This window comes from Vulpes lagopus, chromosome X, assembly GCF_018345385.1.
Source record: "Vulpes lagopus strain Blue_001 chromosome X, ASM1834538v1, whole genome shotgun sequence".
NCBI lineage: Eukaryota > Metazoa > Chordata > Mammalia > Carnivora > Canidae > Vulpes > Vulpes lagopus.
In genome coordinates this window covers 13,831,864-13,854,045 of record NC_054848.1, presented here as the reverse complement: position 1 = coordinate 13,854,045, position 22,182 = coordinate 13,831,864, and the positions used below count along the sequence as shown (strand labels likewise).

General features: G+C 39.7%; 1 protein-coding gene across 2 annotated transcripts in view; it reads right to left on the bottom strand.

Annotated features, from left to right (window-relative positions):
- Positions 1-558: 558 nt before the first annotated feature.
- NHS (NHS actin remodeling regulator) overlaps positions 559-22,182 on the bottom strand; it is a 346,296-nt gene continuing 324,672 nt past the window's right edge. For both annotated transcript variants that reach the window (XM_041741605.1, XM_041741606.1), the window contains exons 4-9: positions 17,260-17,322; positions 15,060-15,252; positions 12,272-12,403; positions 8,273-11,257; positions 7,644-7,770; positions 559-4,642 (exon numbers count right to left, since the gene is read on the bottom strand). In XM_041741605.1, coding sequence (XP_041597539.1) covers positions 4,033-4,642; positions 7,644-7,770; positions 8,273-11,257; positions 12,272-12,403; positions 15,060-15,252; positions 17,260-17,322 — 4,110 coding nt within the window. In that variant the 3' untranslated portion in view covers positions 559-4,032. The remainder of the gene's footprint in view (positions 4,643-7,643; positions 7,771-8,272; positions 11,258-12,271; positions 12,404-15,059; positions 15,253-17,259; positions 17,323-22,182) is intronic.

The window sequence follows — 22,182 nt, the reverse complement described above, 5'->3', positions numbered from 1 at the left end:
CAAAGCACTTAGAACACGATCTGGCACATAAATTTACTATGTAAAAAAGGGTACATGACATTATTCAGTGGCATATTGTTATATGTATATCGAGGCTGCCCATCTTCGGAAGGAGGCACAGTCTGAGTATCAGAAGCAAAGCAGGTGAATATTTTAAAATAAAGCGATAAATCTTTTCTTGGCTCACAGAGGAGCTAAGAGGAAAGTATAGTAGAAACTGGAAATTTATTCTTTCCCCTCTCAAATACAAAACGAGATTAGAGAGGCACCCGGCTGGCTCAGTCAGTAGAGCATGTGTGATCTTCCGGTTGTGAGCTCGAGCCCCACGATGGGTGTAGAAATTACTTTTTTAAAAATGTAAAAAAAAAAAAAAAAAAAAACCTCCCACAAAACCCAAAATGAGATTAAAGCCCATTATACACTATTATTATTTTTGCTTATACTTCTGTTATAGTAGTCCCCTTCCTTTATGTCCAGGTCACTATAAAACACGTGCTGTTTGTGAAACCCCAAGAATGCAATTACATAATTCAAGAAAAACCAGTTGTTTAATTGCAGTCACGTTTATTTGCAGTTTCTATACACACTTTCTAGGTAATCAAACTTTTCTGGTACATTTTTTGAGAGGGGTTCACAATGAAACTGTCACCATTTTTACTAAAAATAAATACAAGACTTAAAGTGTTGCACAGCTCTAAAATATACAAAGGCTTGAATTGAATGTAAACGTTGAAAACATCTTACAAAAGAAACCATTTCTGCAACAATTTAAAAAGTCCATATTTACAAATATTACAAAAATACAAAATGGATGCAAGTCCATAAACCATTGTCTTTTTGGCCAGCATGAACTGGTTCTAGTACCAAAATAGTTACACTGTAACCTTCTTTATAGTTTTAAATCTTTTTCCTGATCTAGTTCTCTAAATCTGCCATCACTGCAGCAAATGTACTCACTCACTGACCTTTGGCAAGAGCAAACTGTGTTTTGTTTGCTACAACTAGTCCATGTCCTCTACTTAGCCAAAAACAAAACAAAACAAAACCCACCAAAAAATAAGGAAAAAAATTTCCCCCACAAAACATAGATATGTTATATAAACATAAAAGAACAAAAAATTAGCATCAGTGCAAACAACAGAAGAAAAGTTTGGATTGATGTTTTTCACAATACCTAATGTGTGTACCCTGCTTCAAAACGGCAGTGATGTTGAAGACAGCCCTCTAATTCTTGGTTTTATATGCTATGTAATAAAGCCATGTAGAATATTCCAAATTACTAAGGAATTCCTTACTTTTTTTTTTTTACTCGGTTTGTTACTCAATACTCTTTCCACAGTGAATTTAAAATCCATCATTATTTGGGTTATTTTTTTTAAATCTATGAAGTATAAAATAGAGAAACTCTGCTATAGATTTTTAGAGTAAACAAAATAAGTAAAACTATATTATAAGGGTTAGTTCTGTGATCATTACATATAGAAGGAATTTTATTGCCTCACAATTCAAGTCAGTATGTATTTTAAAAAATATATGGTACCGTTACTTAAATTGATGTCAATAATAAAAAGGTGACATATTTATTAAAGCCAATTCATGTGTTTCCTAGTCAAGATTTAGAATCACTTTTAAAGCCCACATACCTTTCTTTACGCTTAAAAAACCCCTAACTACACAAAAGCCATACTGCAAACGAACTGCTTTTATGAAAATTACAAAAGATCACCTATTGTGACTGGAAATGACGGTTTCTTATCACATTTGTCTAAAAACTTTATTTTTAAAATTTTGCCAAGTGTACTTTTCAAAGCATGAGAAAAAGTTATTCATGTTCCCATGTGGTGTCAAACCATGCTGGTTTTTTTGACTAATGGGTTCCAATGAGAAATGATGATCCATTTTTTTCAAACCCCCAAACATTTTTCTTTTAATAAAAAGTATAACACTTTGTAAATGTTCAAATGTACCCTTTACCCGGTAGCTTATCTATCCCAGCACAAGCACCCACACACCCACATCCACACACGCACACGTTCTCCCTCCTCTACCCCGCCACCCCCAGCACCCATTTTACATACAAGGATGACAAGAAATTAAGAAATACAATTCGATAGTGAAAACAAATAGAAGAAGCCAGACTTTTTTTTTTCTTTACAAACAAAAAACCAACAGCAATCAGATTCTCTAATTCTCAATCTATAACATCTTAGAAAGTGTTTCTATTGAAAGACGGCATCCTCTTAGACCAGGCTTTCTCCTTCATGTTGTATGATTTAAACCAAAGCCACAAACCCCCTTTCACACATCCTACTTTCCCAAATACCACTTGCATAAACTTAAAGCCAGCTGCTTATCAATTTCTTGGTAACTCTGGTCTGTTCTATCATTCTAATCACATTCTATTCTTTTATAGGCCATATCCCTTCTTAGTTCTCTCTACTTTCTACCTTGTTCCATTCAAAACATATTCTAAGTACATAGCTGCTTATATTTCTGACATATCATTTCAAACATTAGTATCAGTTCATGTTAAAATCAGAGGTGTAAGAACCATTTGCAGATTTCAACTTGTAACTACTTTTTTTTCAGTTTTAAGACAAGAAAATTCAAGTAATTTCAAGTAATTCAGCTTGTTTCCCTGCCTTCATTTTATCAGAGCACTTGCCCTGACATTTCCTTTCCCACCCACCACCCTCCCCTTTTGCCATCAAGCAGATATAGTAAAATCAGACAAAAACTCATTTGTATGTAGCATTGTGAACCAGAGCTGTTCCCCATTCCCAGTTTAACAGTGAATATAAATAATGCATATACACATACCTATTTCCCAACTATATTGTTCACAGTGTCATTTCTGTTACTTTTTAGGTAGCATGAATCTCATCAGCACAGAGAGAAAGCTTCACTGAAAACTCATTGCAGGTACTTACTGATAAATCAATAGCTCTGTGGCATGCTTATATTTTATTTTTGTTAGTTAAAGAACCTGGAGCTAATTGCTAAACTGTTTAAGGAGTGGATAGTCATTAGATTATGACTATTTATGTCCCCAGTAGCCTAATATAAAACATAACCTAAAATTAACTATTGTTTTCCCTATTCATTCTCTTTAAAGCAATCCATTGAAAAATTAAGTCTAAATGACACTGTCAAATCTGTTCTCCAGGGCTTTGTGTTGAGAATGATGATTTTTCTGATTAAAAAAAATCAAAAGCATGCTTTTCATTCTGTCCAAATTACCACATGGCAAATCATTGCCATGTGTTACTATTCGCTTGTTTGGTACTACATATTGTCACAAAAATGGTTAGGTCTGAATTCGTTATTTTAAATTAATCACATTTCAGTATATGACCTCGAGATTTTCTTTATTTCACCGGTTTAAAATTTATAATTGAGGTTTATCACTCAGAAAATCATATTGGTGGACATTTAAATATGGTATTTTATATGAAAATGGTATTCACAGAATACAATTATTACACTTTATTTGTTGTGTTCTATAAACAGTTGGTGTGTGGTAGATAATTGGCCACATGTCCACTCGTCATTGATAAATCTATTTACACATTTTTATCAAAAATATGGTATTTACATGTGTGTAGTTCTTTCTTCTGAATTTTGTTTTAGTTCGTTTTAATGTAAAAAAATACCAAACCTCCAGAGTAATTTCATCTTCTTAAGAATTATGACAGTGAGGGCTTTGTTTTCTGAATAGGCAGCTCTGGGAAAACTTTTTCTAGGTTTCATGAAAAGCAGACATTTTCAAATTCTATATTATCAAAAGGAATGAGATTGTGTAAATCAAACTAAGCTAAAGAAAAATATGAAAGACAGTGCAGCTACTTAAAAACATGGAAAACAATCAAGAAATACCATCTTCCATTTCCCCAGCAAATATTTAGGAATTTGTTGGTAAGCAGTGATGGTACCCCATGGTGTGCTGACTTCTCCCCAGTCCTCTGTTCTGTTCCTACATCCTCATATGACTAAGGGTTCTGGCCTCTGACAGCCAGCTTGTCCCTGGACCACCTATGTTGAGCTCTGGGAGGATCGGTCATCATGTGGGCTTCCATCAGAATTTTCTGTCTCACCCTCAGAGATGGCCTGCATGGGTGCATTGTACAGCCTGCAGCGGACGCTGTAGCGGCTGCTGCTGGCCGCAGGGGGAGCTCGGGAGCGTCCCACCCTTGCTGCTGCTGAGGTGGCAAAGTTCTTTGAGGAAAACCCTTCTGCATTAACTCTTGGGGAGCATGGAGAGAGTGGGGACAAAGCCTCAGCCCCAGGTGCCCCCTGATGGGCCTCCTGGGTGCTTTGTGGGGATTCAGCTGTGAGCTCTCCAGGAGGTTTGGGCAGGATGGGACTTTTCAGGATCTCAGTAGCAGACATGCGGTAACTAGAATCTGAGCGACTTCCTTTCTTGAGGAGTAACAGCTTAAACTCTTCATTCGATGTGTTAGACTTTTTGGCATTTCGGTAGATGAGGCCAGGAGACCTCTGGCTGTTTGGGCTGGTCACGCTACTGTTGGGCAAAGTGACAGAGCCAGCGTTGCTGCTGCTACTGCTGCCAAGAGAAGCTCTTGATTTGCTTCGAGCAGACATATCCCCAGAATCTTTTCTTCCAAGTACTTTCCTCTTCGACCTTTAAAGAAAAGGAAAAATCTCAGTCCACATACATTTTTACGAAACTAAAAGTATTAAGTCACATTCATGCACATGCACATGATGAGGAGTGAGATACTTTCCTATCCCTTATAGCACTCATAGCCTGAGGAAAATTCTCCAGTAACCAGTGGATATAAATTAGGTTCTATAAATGACCATTTCACATAGTGACTAATGTGAAGGCTAGAGGTTCTAGAGGAAGACTTATTGGGATGTTTTACAAGAGTATAAGAAAATATTGCTGTCTGATTTCCAGTTAGAGTATAGGCAGTGATGGAGTGTGGCTTTCTCTTATTAAATCTCTGCATTACAGATAAAATGCTCTGATGTCTGAGGTTGACTTCCAGTGAGTACCAGAAGAGCAAAGATGATAGAAGTGTGGATGGGACAGGATTAGCCATAGGTTGCTGGTGGACAGGCTCAGGTGATGCATATGTGTGTGTGTGTCAGGGGAAGGTACATTATTGCTTTTCTGTCTACTTTTTAAATTTCTCCATATAAAAAATTCTTATGTGACTTTTTAAATAAATCAGTCCATTTTTGGCTGTAAAGACAATTTTCCGTAGCTCCTTAGTAACGTCAGCAGTGTATAAGTAAGCCAACTTTCTGTGAGAAGCGAAAAACCTAGGCTACCTCTGGAGCTCTTAAAGCTCTATACACTGCAAACTCAAGAAAACAAGGTTAAAAAAAATAAAATCAGGTGTCATCCACAAAAAAAGAAAGAAAACAAGGTCATTCTTGTCACTGTGTAGCACATAAATAAATCCTACACAAATGCAAATCTAAGATTACCAAGTTCAGTAAGTCTACCAAACATAGGCATCCGTCATCATATTATTTCTTTTGATAAGTAAATAGGTGTGAATGTAATGAATCGTTAGCATGATTCAGTATATTGATAAATATTGGCAACGTGCTCTTTTACCAACCTAAAAATCCATAGGGTAGAGAAAATGTCAGCTTTGCAGTTGGAGAGCAGCCTCATTTTGATTCACTGAAACCTTTGTGGTTGTTATCTTGCATATGCCAGTGTCTGGCACTCCAATACGGTAAGAATTTCAAACTAACATTTGCTTTTAGCATGTATCATATTCTAGACACTAAAATGTTATTTTTGCATCAAAATTGAATATGTGAGCTATAGGTATCTTCACTAACGGTCAGGGAATAGGTGGAGAAGTTTTAACTGACAAGACTGGATAAGAAGTGGCAGCACTGAGATTCAATTCCAGATGTTTCTGACTCCACTACTTATGTTCTGTTCACTATTCCAGATACTAACATTTGGTCCTTTGGGGTAAGAAGTTGGCTTTTTTAACATATATAGCATTTTAGTGACTTGTAAGATAAAGTGGGGTAAGGGAAATATAATCAGATCTTAGACTACACATGGAGCAAAGAAAAAATAAACTAATGATTCTTTACTTTCCGAGTGGTAAGATGTGCCTGCTAAGGTATATACACACAGAAAGTGGTTCTGATGGACTCCTTTTAGAAAAGCTGTTGAAGAGCTGTGCTCCTTCTTTATGAGAAAACTACATGAACAGAAAATGCAAGTTCTCTTTATTTTATTTTATTTTTTTGCAAGTTCTCTTTGAAGTTAGAATTCCAGGGTCACCTGGGTGGCTCAGTAGGTTAAGTATCTGCCTTCATGACCCCGGGGTCCTAGAATTGAGCCCTGTATCAGGCGCCCTGCTCAGCAGGCAGTCTGCTTCTTCCTCTCCCTCTGCCCCTCCCCCATCTCGTGCTCTCTCTCTCTCTCTCTCTCTCTCTCTCTCTCTCTTTTTCTCTCAAATAAATAAGTAAATAAATGGTTTTAAAAAAGTAGAATTTCCAGGAAAAATGAAAAGTTTTTCTTGCAAAAAACTTGCTTCAAGAAGTGTGACTTTATAAGGTAGAAAAGGCAGTTTCCAAGTTGTATCCCTTGGGTGTCCCATGTAGGTCACCAAGGCCTAGTGGAAGAAGGTAGTCGTGGTTGTGATAGGAGCAGGCACAGTGGGATTGGATAGCTCAGTCTAATATGGGTTTGGTTGTCAAGTACGAGTTCCTGCTCTGTTCATCAGTCACAAATTGTAAGGAGTATATATTCTTGCAAACATGGCCCTTGATCACAGGGCACAGAGGGCAGGTGAGAGAATGTGAATGGGCAGCCTGGACATAACAATGTCCTAGAAAAACAGCCCAGGGGACATCTTCTGTTTGTGGGATTTGGAACATTAATTTTAGAGCAGGGCCAATGTTATTGAAGAAGTTTAAGTTTTTGGGGAGCCTGGGTGCCTCAGTCAGTTAAGCATCCTCCTTAGGCTCAGGTCATGATCCTGGGGTCCTGGGATGGAGCCCCGCATTGGGCTCCCTGCTCAGCAGGGAGCCTACTTCTCCCTCTCCTTATGCTGCTTCACTTGCTTGTGCTTGTCTCTCTCTCTCTCTCTCTCTCTCTCTCTCTCTAATAAATAAAATCTTTTAAAAAAGAAGTTTAAGTTTTAGGAAGAGAAAAGTAAAAGGATCAGTGATTAGTTATGAGCTATGATATGCGCAGGTTTATACACTGTCTTGTCTCAAACTTGGGCTCTGACTGTTTAGTGAATCAGCTTGCATCTCTGCTAGTGTAGGATTACAGCTATGAGCATTTTTTTTTTTGGTTCAAGAAATTATTTCAGTCACAGATTATAGCAGAGTTTGAGCTTTTACTCTAACTTACTTAACCACATATTGTTTTCAAATGAAAACTTGTTCCAGGATGTCTTTCCTATGGAAAAAAACCTCTCCATTCAGTTCTTAAGGAAGTCTTTCAAGTGAGGTTGAGCTACATATAAAGGCTCAAGTTCCCCAAAAGAAATATAAGACTATCAGTTTAATGTGGAAAACTAATCTTTCTTTGCTTTCTTGCTGAATGTATCACAAATACACAGGCTTTCCCATGTTTGCAATTTGATGAGATGTACTGAAAGAAGCAAAATTTTTGGTATTAATTGCCTCACCTGTGAATGACTGCAAACAAATCTTCAGTTGTACGAGGTTTGTTTGGAGACACAAACACACCTTCTGCTTCAGCCTGAGAGTCTTCACTAAGTGGCGAAATCATAGAGTCATCACTCGGTGACGATTCTTAAATGAAGAACAAAAGCATCTTTAGGAAGAAGTTACCAAGCATGCTGCTGTGTTTCCCTGGCTTAAGGAATCAACAAACAACAGTTACCTTACTGCTGTTTTCAAAAAGAGAGATTATCTGTCGCAGCTCAGTCTCTCACTAACAAAAACTCTTCTCTCAATTGTTTTAATAAAAAAGTGGAGGTAGGGATGCCTGGGTAGCTCAGCAGTTGAGCGCCTGCCTTCAGCTCGGGGCGTGATCCTGGAGTCCCCGGATCGAGTCCCACATCGGGCTCCTTGCATGGAGCCTGCTTCTCCCTCTGCCTGTGTCTCTGCCTCTCTCTCTCTCTCTCTCTCTCTCTCTCTCATAAATAAATAAAAATCTTTAAAAAAAGTGGAGGGAAACCAACACCCGGGGCTGTACTGTGTTAGAGGGAACACAGGAAAGAAAAAAAAATAAAAAACGTAATGACGTGCCACAAGACACACTTCCATGGTGACAAAGGCATCAACAACTGACCTTTCAGTGAAACCTCGTCCACACTTCCTTGGGTCTCCTCTGCTCCGCTGTTATCAGAGGCACTTTGGGCTGAAATACCTGAAGCGATATTTTCTTGCTCAGAACATTTTTCAGGGCATGAATTTGCACTTGATAGCTCTGCTTCATAGCTGATATTCCCAGGCACTTTGTCATGGTGGCGGCTCATCCCAAGTTGATGCTTAAGTTGACTGCTTATGTCTGTGGGTCTGGTTGGCGAGTTTGACTGAGCTGTGAGCACATCCACAGACTCAGGGTGTGCGGCTCCCTCCCAATCTGCAGAGGATGGCTTCTGCACTTGTGCAACGGCTCCATCTGGACCACCTCCATATTGTAGTACTTTACCATCCAAATCATTTGGGTGGGCAACAGAGACCATCTGAAATCCTTCTGTGGGAAAGTCACAATTTTTACTTGGTGTGTTTTCTGGAATAGGCTCACTTTCCATTTGTATTTGGTCTTTTGTCACACTTGAATCTAGAAGATTGCTACCAGCTGAGGTTGTTGCTGTTTCTGGGTCACAATGATTCTTTACATCAAAAGTACGTTTTTTCTCTAACTGTAGTTTATCTGGTCCTATCTCAACTGCAGAGGAGTCTAAAAAGGACAGTATGGTGTCTTCAGTGGAATACTGACGTGATACTGATTTCTTAGCCATGTGTGGCTTAATCTTACCTGGAGACAGGGCAGCCATTGTGAGAGTGCTGTCCTCCAAGTAGGGGAGATCTGTATTGTTGCCCTCTTTTGGCTTAACTTCTTCAGATTTACTGATGGACCTCAGGTTAACAGATTTCAGGACTGTTGGTGTGATTGCAAGGGATGGTGGAGGATTTGACCGCAGTGTTTCTCCTACTGGGTTCTGTTTACTATGAGTAAAAACATGCAATGGGTGACGGTGGTGGAATGGTTTATTCAAGACACTATGAAGAGCACTTAGGTCAAGATGGGTAGGAGGTATAATTGGAAGTTCAAGGTCTTTACTCAGTGATAGAGCTCCATCTTTTAAAGAGGGCTGCTGTAGTGAGGATTTTCTTTCTGGAACTTTCGGTTTTCTTTTGCTACCTCCAGGAGACAGTGGGCCAGAAAAGAAAGCTGTAGGGAAAGAGGAGGTCGGTGTTTCAGACTGGCTCGAGTAGCCACTTGATGGAGATGCCAAGCCTGCCAGCTTTTCTGGTGAAGCCAGTTTAAACTCATTGTCAACAGAAGGAAGGGATGGGGTGGTGGCTCTTGATTCTGACTGGGATGTTTGGGATTCAGAGCTCTCTGGAGACTTGATGCATTCAATAACTGTGGTACCCGTAGCAGTGCTTGAATTGGATAAAGATCTGTAAGGATCATTTGTTTTCAAGTCATTTAGAAGCCAGAGATCTGCATAGTGAGTCGATTCAGCACCTTCATCTTTGAATGGCGGAATATCTGAAGCGTCTAACTGAGGTTCCTTGATACCATGTTCACTCTGGTTCATCCAAGAAGACTCTTGCTTGATGGAAAGGTTGGCATTGTCCATTAGAGAAGGCGTGTTGGAGAAATCAAGAGGCAGCTTCATTTCCCTGGAACTGTGAGGCAGGAGCTGGCCACTGCTTATCTTTGGTTCTTTCTTCTCAGAAATGTCTGCATTTCCATCGGACTTCCTCAAAGATGAGCTACGTTTAGGTGGGGTCGGCTTTGCCTTTGGTTTCCTGAAAGAGATGCTTGGTCTCCCCTGCCTCCTGTGGTCTAAGTAGTCCTGCCAGGTACAGTCCGGAAGAGTCGGAGGAACCCCAATGCCCTGGCCATTCTCTGGGCCCAGGGCTGCATAGTGACACACATAGCTCTTATTACCTTTAAGACCACAGTCAAAGTGCATGGAAGTGTAGTATCCTTCTGTGTCCACTGAAAAGTGAGAGCTAGTGTCTGCTTTGTCTGATGGAGACTTTTCCAGAAAGCTGTCATAAGTGGCCATGCTTGTGAAGCTCGGGCAGCCCAGGCTGTCTGCCTTGGGGCGCTCAGGACTAAAATCCTGGCGGCAGGAGGCATCGTGATGGTGGTGTAGGTAATTCCACTCACTGTCACTGGTGTTGCTATTGTTGGGGTCATCCAGCAGATCCGCCACAGTGGAGGTAAAAGAGTTTGCCCGGTGGCCTCTCACTTTATCCAGGTGGTCATTGTACTGCTCTGTCACGAAGACATTGGCATCCTCATTAGCATGAGGGGCTGTGTTTAGTGACAACTCTGAGTCACAGTGTGAAGAGCCAGTGAGGGGAGGAGAAGCTGCAGGAGGGATTGTCTCTGAGGTCTGTGAGGGGCATGTGGAGCTGCTCCCACTCCAGTTCCCACTGGATGACTGATGGTCATCTTTCTGGTCCATGTGGCTGCTGAGGAGGACACCCGCCGTGGAGATGCAGTGGATGGGGCTCCCAAAGGTGTCTGAGTTGGAGGAGATGTCACAACTGCCAGAGTCAGCAGCCATTCGGGACAGACGTGACCTCCCTCTCTCATTTAACTTGTGCTGGGGGCTGTGAAGATGTTGAGAACAAGCCAGACCCAAAGCAGGCTGGTGTTCCTGTGCACTTGGGCTGCTGGGGGCCTCACTGCAATCATTAGGGGTTCTTTCTTGGTCGCCCATGAAAGGCTCCCCCTCTTCATATGCTGAGGGTTTAGCACCAACTTTGGGCTCAGCATCCCCACTTCTGTTGCCCTCCCGGGGAAGGCTCCGAGATCTTGTACGGCTGCTCACTGCAGTTGTAAACATGGTGTCACCTTTGTCAGCCAATGCAGAGATGTTGCCAGCAGAATGAGAAAGGGAAGCTGCTATGCTTTGACCCCTTTGAGCTCTGATTCTCCTTCTGGATGGAGCAGCAATCAGGATATCTTCGGTTTGGCACTCTGAGTCCCTGGTTCCAGACCTCCTATTGACAGTGTTGGAAGGGTCTGGATTTGTGTGCACAATCACATTCCTTTCCCTGGCCACAGGGGATTCATCAGAATCTAGGGTACATGGAAAGCATAGTGAGATATTTTATACATCAGCAGACTAACAGACATTCTAAGAGATGTCCACAAATCTGGGTGCTGGCATGTTGGATCTTTCTCTTTGAGAAAAAAAATCAGCATATAAAATTAGGAGAAAGTTAAAATGCTCTGGGGAATCTATCCCTTTGCCTGTCTGTCGCTCTCTGTATCTACCTACAGACACACACACACACACACACACACACACACATACTAGAGTGTGTGTGTGTCTGTGTGTGTGTGTGTGTGTGTGTGTGTGTACTAAGAGAAAATGTTTTTAGGTCTTTTGTGAATTCTCTCTCTTCACTATCAAATTACTTTGCCCCAATAAGTGACTACTATTTTTTCAACTAAAGTCCATTTTGTTTTTCTGGCCACTATTTTTTTTCATTTTGTAATACATGCCCAGCAAAATAAAACTCTTACATTCATTATAGGTAGTAAAAGAGATGCTAAAATAATAATGATGATAATAATAATAAAACATAGGAAGAGATCCTAAACACATGGAACAGAAAAAAAATAGGAAAAAATTCATAAAGGGTGACATGTTATCAGTATTCAATATTTAATTGAATATGCTTGAAATTTACCTTTTTAAAATAACTAATGCCATAAAAGTATATCTCTCTTCAAATAAACATATAATTTTCTAAAAGTAATCTTTCATTGATTCTTGTTACTTTTTATTCATTATTTCCATCTTAATAAAACTTAAAAAAAAAAACTACCAAAATAGTACATTTCAGCCATAAGACCTGAACATGAATACCTAAATCTGTAAGGTTAAATCGTCACAGTCAAGAACAGAGATTTCAGAAAGTCATGCCACCCGGCTTGCTGAGCACAAAACAAGTACACACCATTTCAAAACCTTTACAAGTTACAACACTATTTTTAAAGAAGCTGATTTTAAAAGGCCGGCTTCCATTTCATCTCCTTCTAATTGGCACCCGAAAGAATGTTAACTATAACAGTTTTATACCACACCTATTTCTTGTTGGACTCTTCTGGGGATACCCGAGATGGTTTTCCTCCTCCTCAGTTTTCGTCTCCGCTGTAGTACGGATTGTGAATGAACAAGAGAGCAGCGTATACTAGCCTCTCTGTCAAAACCAACTCCTGCAACCCACAAATAGGTCTCATTAGCCTTTAGAAATGGCAAACAAATTTTCATTTGCTTGGAACACAGTGATATTTATTGATTGGAAGTCAAGGAAGAGTTTGGATTAAGCCCGTGAATAAATATAAGGGAGCCCTTATTCAGCTGTTATTTAAATTACTCTGCAGTACATTAAGCTTTACTTCTAAATGCAGCTCTGCGCAACAGCTTGCACTGCCAAGAGTAACAAGCAAAGGAGGAAAATCAAAAGAAAGAAGAGAGAAAAATAACATCAAAGAATCACGCTCATACAGAAACAGCTCCTGAAGGACTTACAACCTTTAGTTACTACTATTTACTGGTCTATTTCTGGGCTCTCTGAAGCTAACTTTACATAGTAGATCCAGAGCCAAAAAGTTAACCTGAATTAGTTCAGCTAACATATCCTGACCCATTTTTTCATTAAAAGCATCTTTGTGAGTTTTTTTTTCTCTCTGCTCACTACACCCCAACCCTACACACAACACACACACACATACAAACACACATACATATACTCACACACTTCTGTGAGGAGTAAGTAGCCTAGAGATTTGTTTTTAAATCATCACATAACTTTCTACTTTTTTCTACTGGCTCAGTTGGACACTTTTTGGTTTGGCACCAATGTGGTATCAATATGAAATAAAAACACAATGCAGTCCCCAGTTCTGTATTTAAGTGGATCTACTTTCTCTATCAGCTATAAATGAAGCTGGAATTCTCAGTCTTTACAATGAGTGTCTGTTTGCTTTTATAAATACAGGGACCAAACCTTGATGCTTGTTTGTTTCTCTCTCTATAATCACATTATTGATATACTACATGCAATGCAGTCTTATCAAAACTAGAGTGGTGAGGAAGGAGGTAAGGAATTCACACTCCTGTCTGGCACAGGCATGTGCCATGGATTTTTCAGAGTGGGCTTTGCCTCCGACAGTCATCATGCCAAAAGTACATTGGAATTGGGTTGCCTCATCATTTATCCTGATTGTTAAGCATAGAGCAGGATGGCGTGTTAAACCTCAGCTCAGCTATAAAATGAAGCAATTTGAGTTCTGCTTAGCATCACAGTGACAACAGTTTCTAGAACTCTGAAAAATCTGTGAGATATCACATGATGAGTAATTACAATATTATTGGAGAATTCGTACTAACGGAATTTTCTTTTCTTAGCTCCAACCAAAAATTAAGATCTTTCATTCTACTCATAATAATTACAGAACACATGGCACACAGATACATTTTATGTTATATGGACATAATTAGCAGCTTTCTCATTAAAGCTCTTGAAATCAACATATAATCTAGGCTTTAGTCTGAGAGTTCCTGAAATAAAGCAGAAAGAAAGATCTTCCCTTTTCCTGAATCACAAGACCCATAATCAAAGAACTAAATTTGAAAACAAGATTTACTTACAGTGCTATGAAGAAAGCAGGTGCTGCTTATAATCAAATGTTCCCAGAAGGGAAAGTTAGTTTAAGAGGATGCCAAAATGGCACATTTTGACATCTACCTAACCCAGCCCACTTAGATTATGGAGATCAGATAAAGTACATATCCTTAGAATAATTTATCCTGCAAGTTGAGTAGGTCATTAGGAAACTTTCTCCTAGCTCATAACCAATGGATCAACCAGAATTCCTGTTTTTCAGGAAGGAAATAATATCTATCCCTGATATCTAGTCATCATTTGCTCCCCACTTTATGTGAGAAACATCTGAGTGGGATTAATAATAGCTACGTCCAAAATGCATCTCAAGCAGCATGCAATCTTTAGTCACATGGTACTGGGATAAAAGTCAGTAATATCATGGCCACTGTGAAATTTTCAATACACAATTAAGTTAAAATATAACTATCAGATATGTTTAAAGAAAGCCCAATGGATAGATCCTTTTATGTCTATCTTTGAAAGTGAGAATATTTCTTAACATTATTACACTTACAGCTAAGATTACCAGATCCTATCCTGGGATTTACAATCGCTACAGATAAACTTCTCAAGAATAGTCTGGACAGGCTTGCATTCAACCTAGACTAATATTCAAACTCTCAATACACAAGAAAAGGAAAGCAGAGAGGAATGTTAAGGCAGGCTAGCTGGATTAATATAGAGTTCAGCCTTCATCTTTGAATCTGTATATTTTTAGGTCAGAAATCACCAAAATCAATGCAGAAGTCTAAAGGATCTTTTAAACGAGCCTACCTTCATCCAAGGAAGACTGAAAACAGATTTTATAGTTGGTCTACAGGATCTTTACTTGCAGTTTGAGAGACCTGGGGTTTGCTGTTTTCTTTCTTGCTGTGCCATGCATCATTATCATAAGACTAATCACTGCTGCTTTCTCCATTATTTCAGTCAGCTATGACCAAAGAGCTATTTGGTGACTTTTTTCAAAAAGAAACTGTCCATCATTTACATAACAAGCGGCCCAGCAGAACATATGCAAATGGATGTTCAAAACCTGACAAAAGCATATTGAACATCTTCTGAGTTGTATTTTGATGAAAAAGGTATTGGTTGTTTACAAAGCGGTATTCTTAACTGGTACGCCCAGCAGCACAGGTTTTGAACATATTGAAAACACAGAATATTATGACCCGACTGCCCCTAGGAAAAGAACAGAACAGTACCAGTGACATTGATGGGAATAATGCAAGAAGAAATCACTTGGGCATCTTGTTTCATTTTCTCCTCTGGTGTTGGGAGAGGCAGTGCTTTGCTCCAGTTGGTCTGCTTGTCCAGTGTTGAAGGGATATTGTGTACTGGGTTTTTCGGCCTCTGCCCTAACATGACATCTGTATCTTCATCCTCCGGGGGATGGGACTGCAAATGAAGTACATTCAGACTTAGCCATCATGGTTTATATGGGAGTGCACATGTTAAGGAATTTCACAGTTTAGTTAAGAACAGTGAGAGCATAAATAAGCTTTTAAGTCAAAGGAAATAGTTAGTAAGCACAACTAATTGAAAGTTGTTATTTCAATAGCCAAGCAACACAAAAGAAAAAAATGGACTAAGTAAACATGCTTTTCAGGTCAAGTGGAATTAAGATGAGAGACAAGGTAGCCATAAATCCCCAAACTTCAAACTGAAAGAAAATCTTAGTCTCTAATCCAGTGACAGGTAGATTCTGGATATCTATCTTGCCATATATTCCTAATGAAAGTCTCGAGAGCTCTAGATGACTAGGATCAAAGGGAGAAGATGATTTAGATGCCTATGAAGGATTCAGAAAATGTGCCAGAAAACCTGGAGTTCAGGAGACATTCCAGAACACATCATCTGAAGGACAAATTCTCTAATCTGAGAGGCTGGATTAATTAATAAGGAGTTATCTTTACTGCATGACTATGGCATTTGTGAATAACATTTCAAAAATTCAGTTTCATCAACACTGTGTGTGTGCATGGAAAAGCAGCCCTCTTCTCCCACTTATTATAAGTGGAAAATACAAAAGCAGATAACGGGGAGAAAGCTTCAAGTGAGTTTCTTTTTCAAATTCAGAAGAGTTAAAGGGCCTTAGTTTCTTTCAGCTTTGTAGTGTGAAGCTTTTCTTCTAGCTGTGTTGTTAGAGGCTTTGACTTCTGTATGACATTCTGTATGAAAATTCTCCATCCAAGCCCTTGGTAGATATTAATATTGTCTACCTTTTATTTCAGGGCTAGGCTCCTAACCCAGATTATTAAAAAGGCTCCGTTCCAATTTTGATTTCAGGGTTGGGTTTCTAAACCAGATTATTAAAAGACCCAGTTTTCACCACTGACCCTAGTTTTCTTTCTTTCCATAATTTGAAGGAAGGTGAGTGTTTGTATACAATAAATATTTTTTCATCTTATTCCAGTTAAATTTTAATAATATTCTGTCCTAAAGTCATGAAAAGAAAAATTTCTCATCTCCACATTTGGAAGCATCATGCCCTGCTGACTCAGGATTTCACATATTGTCAAACTGTTCTCAGGTCTCTTAAAGAGAAGATTCCAGAGCCACTTGTTTAAGTTAACCCCCCCCCCCCCCAGCATTTGCTTACCTTGTCAGAGGTATCTGCAAAGCCCCCCAACACACCCAACAGGATATGATCCCCCCCCTTGAGAAAAATGTGTTCGCCATGAACATTTTAGTAAAACATTGCAACCTTCTTTCTCTCTTCAGCTTTTGTGCAGATTCCCAGCGAAGCGAATAGCTCAAATAAAGTTGGAGCACAAAAGACTTTGTTTCCTAGGTAACTTCCAAAAAGAAAAAAAAAGTTTGGTGCATGCAAAAAGAGAGACAGAAAAAGAGGGAGAAAGAGCAAGAGCCTGAAGAGAAACCCCCACCACCACAGGCCACATTTTGTAGGCGATTCCTTCCTTGAATAACAATGGACTGGGAAACAAAGAAAGAATAGTGACCTGACTACAGGCTCTGACCAGCATTAAATAAAAGCATGTTTTATTTAATGGCGACAGGGACAACTGGCTGCCAGAGAACCCTTTGGTCCTGTTCTCTTTTTTGATTTGAGAAGCTGAACTTTACAGTTCTGATAAATATAGAGCAAGTTGGAATTTCTTTCCTTTGAACTATAAGGTCCAAGAGTGGCATTAGGTGATGCCCATCTTGAACAGAGCCTTGATTGTAATTTACAGAGGGAAAGTAAGTGGGAAAGAAAGCCAATGACACAGCTGTCTAAATCATATTTTATTTAATTCAAGTTAGGAAAGTAACACTCTTGAAGTGGATTTAAAAGAATACCTGTTAGTTAGGAACAACAGAGTTAACCATAGTTAAAAGAGAGAAGAAAGTGTCTGGAGAGAATAGGAAAGGGCTGTGATGGAATGTTCTCAGAACCAGTACCTTTCTACTCCATGGGGTCATGTGGCAACACTCAGTGGGGGAGGGCGAACGGGTGCTGTTAAACTATGAAGATGAAATGCAAAAAAAAAAAAAAAAGGAAAAATTAAAAACATGCACACAACACACAGTACACCCTGGTTAAGCCAAATCTAAAATATTAATGAATGAATATACTGGGATGACTCCCTTCCTTCCTTCCTTCCTTCCTTCCTTCCTTCCTTCCTTCCTTCCTTCCATATACATCCTAATTTTACGAGAAATAACATAAATAGTGGTTAAGAGCACAGACTTTGGGGCTAGACTGTCTGAGTTCAAATCCTGGTTCTGTCACTTATTTGCTGTGTGACCAGGGACAATTCCTCAACCTTTCTAAGCTTAGTTTCCTCATCTGTAAAATAGGGAAATAAAAGCATCCATCTACCCTCCAGGGCTGTTTTGAGGATTAAATGCGTAAGTCACCAGAATAGACTAAAAAGAATGGTGGCACTTAATAAGCTCTGCAAATTAGTGTCAGCTACTACTCCTGATACTGCTACTATTATTGCTACCCTTACTGTAGCTGTGCCATATCTGTGACATTGTCTTTGCAAATGAAAACTTTCCTTTTGATCCCAGTCCCATTTGTCAATTTGGGAAAGACTGAATTCTTCTCTCTCCTTAGAGTGAGTTTATTTTCCTGTGAACTACTTGGAAGAAAATTCGCTGGGTGTACTTTCTTCGTCCAGGCTGCTTAAATTTTGCCTCTTCCTCATATTCATAGACTGTATTTGAAGACAGGTCTGAGTTCAAGGGCATGTGACAGGGCCCTGCACTCAGAAGGACACCATGCTTTTTTGAGTAGGAGGCCCTGCACCTTCAGTTCGCCAGTTCTGTTTGGAGAATAATCAGGTAACCCTTTTTTAGGATCTACTGAGGACGTTGAAATTTTTAAACCCTACACCATGTCACCTTTGGATTCAGTTAGGCCTCTGTTATGGCACTTTCCATATGGCATTGCTTTAACGTAACCTGAATTATTCCTGGATGTGTCTATTTCTCCTGTTAGGTTATGAGTTCTTAGGAGTCAGGAGCCATATTTGATTTTCTCTTCAGTCTTCCATGATGCCAGCAAAATGCCTCCTCATTGTAGGAGCTCAACAAATTATTGGTGCACTTGAATGATATGAGCCTTGTGTGTTTTAATAGTGATGGGAAACCCCAAAAAAGTAAAAGTGTGCTCAAGATATCAGGAGGAAGCAGACACCACAGGATTCAAGGCTACTAGCCATCTTAGTGCAAGTAAGTGAAAACAAACAGAGGAAACCACAAGCAACATTTGGTTCCATCAGAGGCTCAGCATTAATGTATTCCAGTTCTAATTATTCCTAAGCCTATGGCAGACATCTGTTTTGGAGGTGGAACACCCAAGGTCTAATTCTATTTTAAGTTTCTAAATTTTAAGTGACAGGGTTGCTCATTAATTTTTAAGCAAAGCAAATGCCATCTCCTCAGGCCCAGTTAACTTTGATCTAGATGTTATTTAGGACAAATGATTTTGTTGGATCTGTGGCTCCCTCACTGAAAATGATCACTTTGACAGATGTGCTGAATTTGGCCTGAGTTCAGACATTAACCTGGCTCTCTCCTTTTTTTTTTTTTTTTTATTTATTTATTATAGTCACAGAGAGAGAGAGAGAGAGGCAGAGACACAGGCAGAGGGAGAAGCAGGCTCCATGCACCGGGAGCCCGATGTGGGATTCGATCCCGGGTCTCCAGGATCGCGCCCCGGGCCAAAGGCAGGCGCCAAACCGCTGCGCCACCCAGGGATCCCAACCTGGCTCTCTCCTAAGAATCAGTCACAGATAGTGATGTGCAGGTCTCAAGTAAGACACTGGGGTATGCAAAACAGAGAGCAAACTCATGGAAGTAGGAAAAGGGAGCTTGAAAACAAAGCCTGCATGGTACAGGAACCTATTTCCAAGAAACCACAGGCTCTGGTGTCTCATGAAAGGATTTAAAAAATTACACAACAGAGAACTGCAGGGCATAAAACATATTAATGACATTAATATTAATGTATTAATTTTGGTAGTTTGTCTTTAATCTACTAAGTCAGCTCTCCTGTTGAGTATTTTTTCCAGGAGTGAGGGATGAGGAGTGGTTTTTATGTTTCATCAGTTTGAGAAACCCCTCCATGCCATTAAGTAAGCATGAGGTAACATTTGGAAATGACTGAGGATAGCAAGTAACTGTTCTGTTTTGGTCACCATCATTAAGTCAAGGTCTCTGTAGGTTATACTCCACTGAAGATTCCTTCTCAGCTAACCTGCCTCTTCACTATTTTGATAGGAGCTCCAACCTCCAGCTTGTGAGGGCTGAAACTAGGTACTCCAGAGCTTGTGTGTGGAAGGACTTTGTTCTTTGGTTCTACCACCATGACAGAAGCATTCAAGTTCCTATAGATGATCTGTTGATTTAGAGTAATTAAGCTTATAATATTAAAATGGACTTTGGTTTTATTTTTGCTATGAAATTAGTAACTGCTTACATGTAGTAGTGTTTTAAAGCATTCTTGTTCCTGAGTGTTTGGTCAAAGGAAGTAAAATAGTTCTGATTATTTCTGATTAGATTTTATACGGTGAATGCAGTAATCAGTTCATACAATTTTTTTCTATAATTATCTAACAAATAAAACAGAAAGAGAACCACTACCTCAGGGCATCTGATCTGCATGGCCCAGCATGCCATTCCTTAACCAGTGGGCGTAGATAAGCTGAGGAAAAGCTGCACACTGATCAAACTTGTTTGAATTAAATTATGCTTTCAAGGTTCTGTTCAAATGAATCCTATTGCTTGCTCCTAGTAAGACTTGTAAGGGCAGAAACCATTTCTTGTTCATAACTGTATTCCTACTGCCTTGGTAATGCTTAAAAAAAATTTTGTTGTGCTGCTAGCTAGCACCCCCTATGTGCCTGGCATAAGCACACAAAAATCCTCTCAAAAGAAATAGTATCAAATTATCTCCACATAAAGTTTTTCAGTACAACATCCAACACAAAGTCAAAGATAACAAGGCAAATAGGAGACAAGACAGCATGAGCAAGGAGCATCCAAAACAATAGATAAAATATAAGCAGACCCACAGGGCCTCCTGCTTTTGGAATTATCACTCCATGCAGGAGGAGCAGTGAACAACCTTGGCTTCCCCAGAATAGGTGTGTGGGAAGCCTCTTAGACCACTCATTCATTTTCATTCATTCAGGAGCATTTCTTTGAAAATCAGTCAACCCCCTGTGGAAACAAATTGTCACGTGAAAAACGATATCTCTCTCATGGGTATATGCATGTTCACTGTACAGTTCTTTTGACTTTTCTGTACTTCCAGGTTTTTTTCATAATACAATGTTGGAGAAGAACAAACATAAAAATTTCCCCTTCCTTTCCCAGGTTCCCATTCTGGCCCTCCTACCACTGATTTTGAGAAGCTGTAGACTCCAAGATGCACCATTTTAGAATCAGCCACCACTCGTCTTGCCCATCCTGTCCCTGACAAAAGATGATTCTTTGATACTTTCACCCCATTTCTGTGCCTGCTGGCCCCATAATTTATACTCTCAGATCCTTTCTCTACCTGCCCATGAAACTGCTTCAATGAAAGTTAGAGTTATACACTTACGGTCAGTGTTCAGAACAAGAAATAACAGACATTAATTTCTTCACTTTTGTGGCTATGAAGAAGCATTTCACCAAAGATCTCAAGATTTTCCCCAACCTTTCTCTTATTGCCAGAAGAAAAATATGATCCCTCCACATTTTACTTTCTTTTAGGTTTTATTTTATATGCTGATAGGAGCTTATTTTGCTACAAGACTCTCCAAAAGACATCTGTTAAAGTGTTGTGGGTATTTCAGCAGGAAATGTTTTGAAAATTTGGCTTTAGTTTGTGATCTGATAACACATGGCATTTATAGCAGCTGACTTTCAGAGCTGATACATTACTATCATGCTGTCTTAAACATGAGAAATAATCACTAGAGAATGAATGCTGTGGTATACTTGAAAATAGGAATAAAACCTTAGCATCCTAAGATGTCCATTGCCAGCCACATGGGTTACTAGTGAGGTGATCTCAGACCTTAATTTCATTCTACCTTGGGGTAGACCTTAGACCAGGTCCCTACATTTCTGCACAGGTTATGGCATATCTGTGAGATGGAGTGGACCTTGTCTGCCTCAGATTTTCCTTTACTGGAGTGTATGAATATGTTGCACATAAACATGAAGTGCCTTGATTTTTCTGGAAGGCTTAAAGGAATCTGGTAATACCTTCTTCACACATCACTCTTACTGCTACAATTACATAGCACTTTTATTCCATGACACTGTCCCAGAGTCTCCTACTGGCTGGCATTGTGCCCTTGCAAACATGTTTAATAACATTTCTGATGTATTTTGTGCTCCTCCCTTTCCTCTCTCCTCAACTCCAAGATTTACCAAAGTGAATAACTGTGGGAAAACAGAATGAAATAAGTAAAAGTTTAGGGTACATCCTGTGGTTTCTCTGCCCTAAGCCTTTCTTCCCTTTCCTGGTGTTTCCTTTTTTACCACTCTCTCCCAGGCAGCCAGGGTCCTCATGCTTCCCGAAGGCTTGAATGCAGCACCCCCAAGTGCCCAAACCCTTCACACTGCACTCCTAGCCAGTGTGAGTCTTGGCGGAAGCCCACATATGCATTCACATTAATGTGCTGAGAACTCCGAGTCATAAGCCCAAAGGAACACATCTCTGAGGCAGAAGTGTGGATAGCGGTTGTAGGCCAGGAGGGAGATACTTGGGACTAAGCGCCTACTAAGTTCTTCTTTTAATCACTTTATACATTACTATCTATTTAAAACACCAAAATGCATAAATATTCAGGACTGGGAAAAGTCACCTTATCATTGATA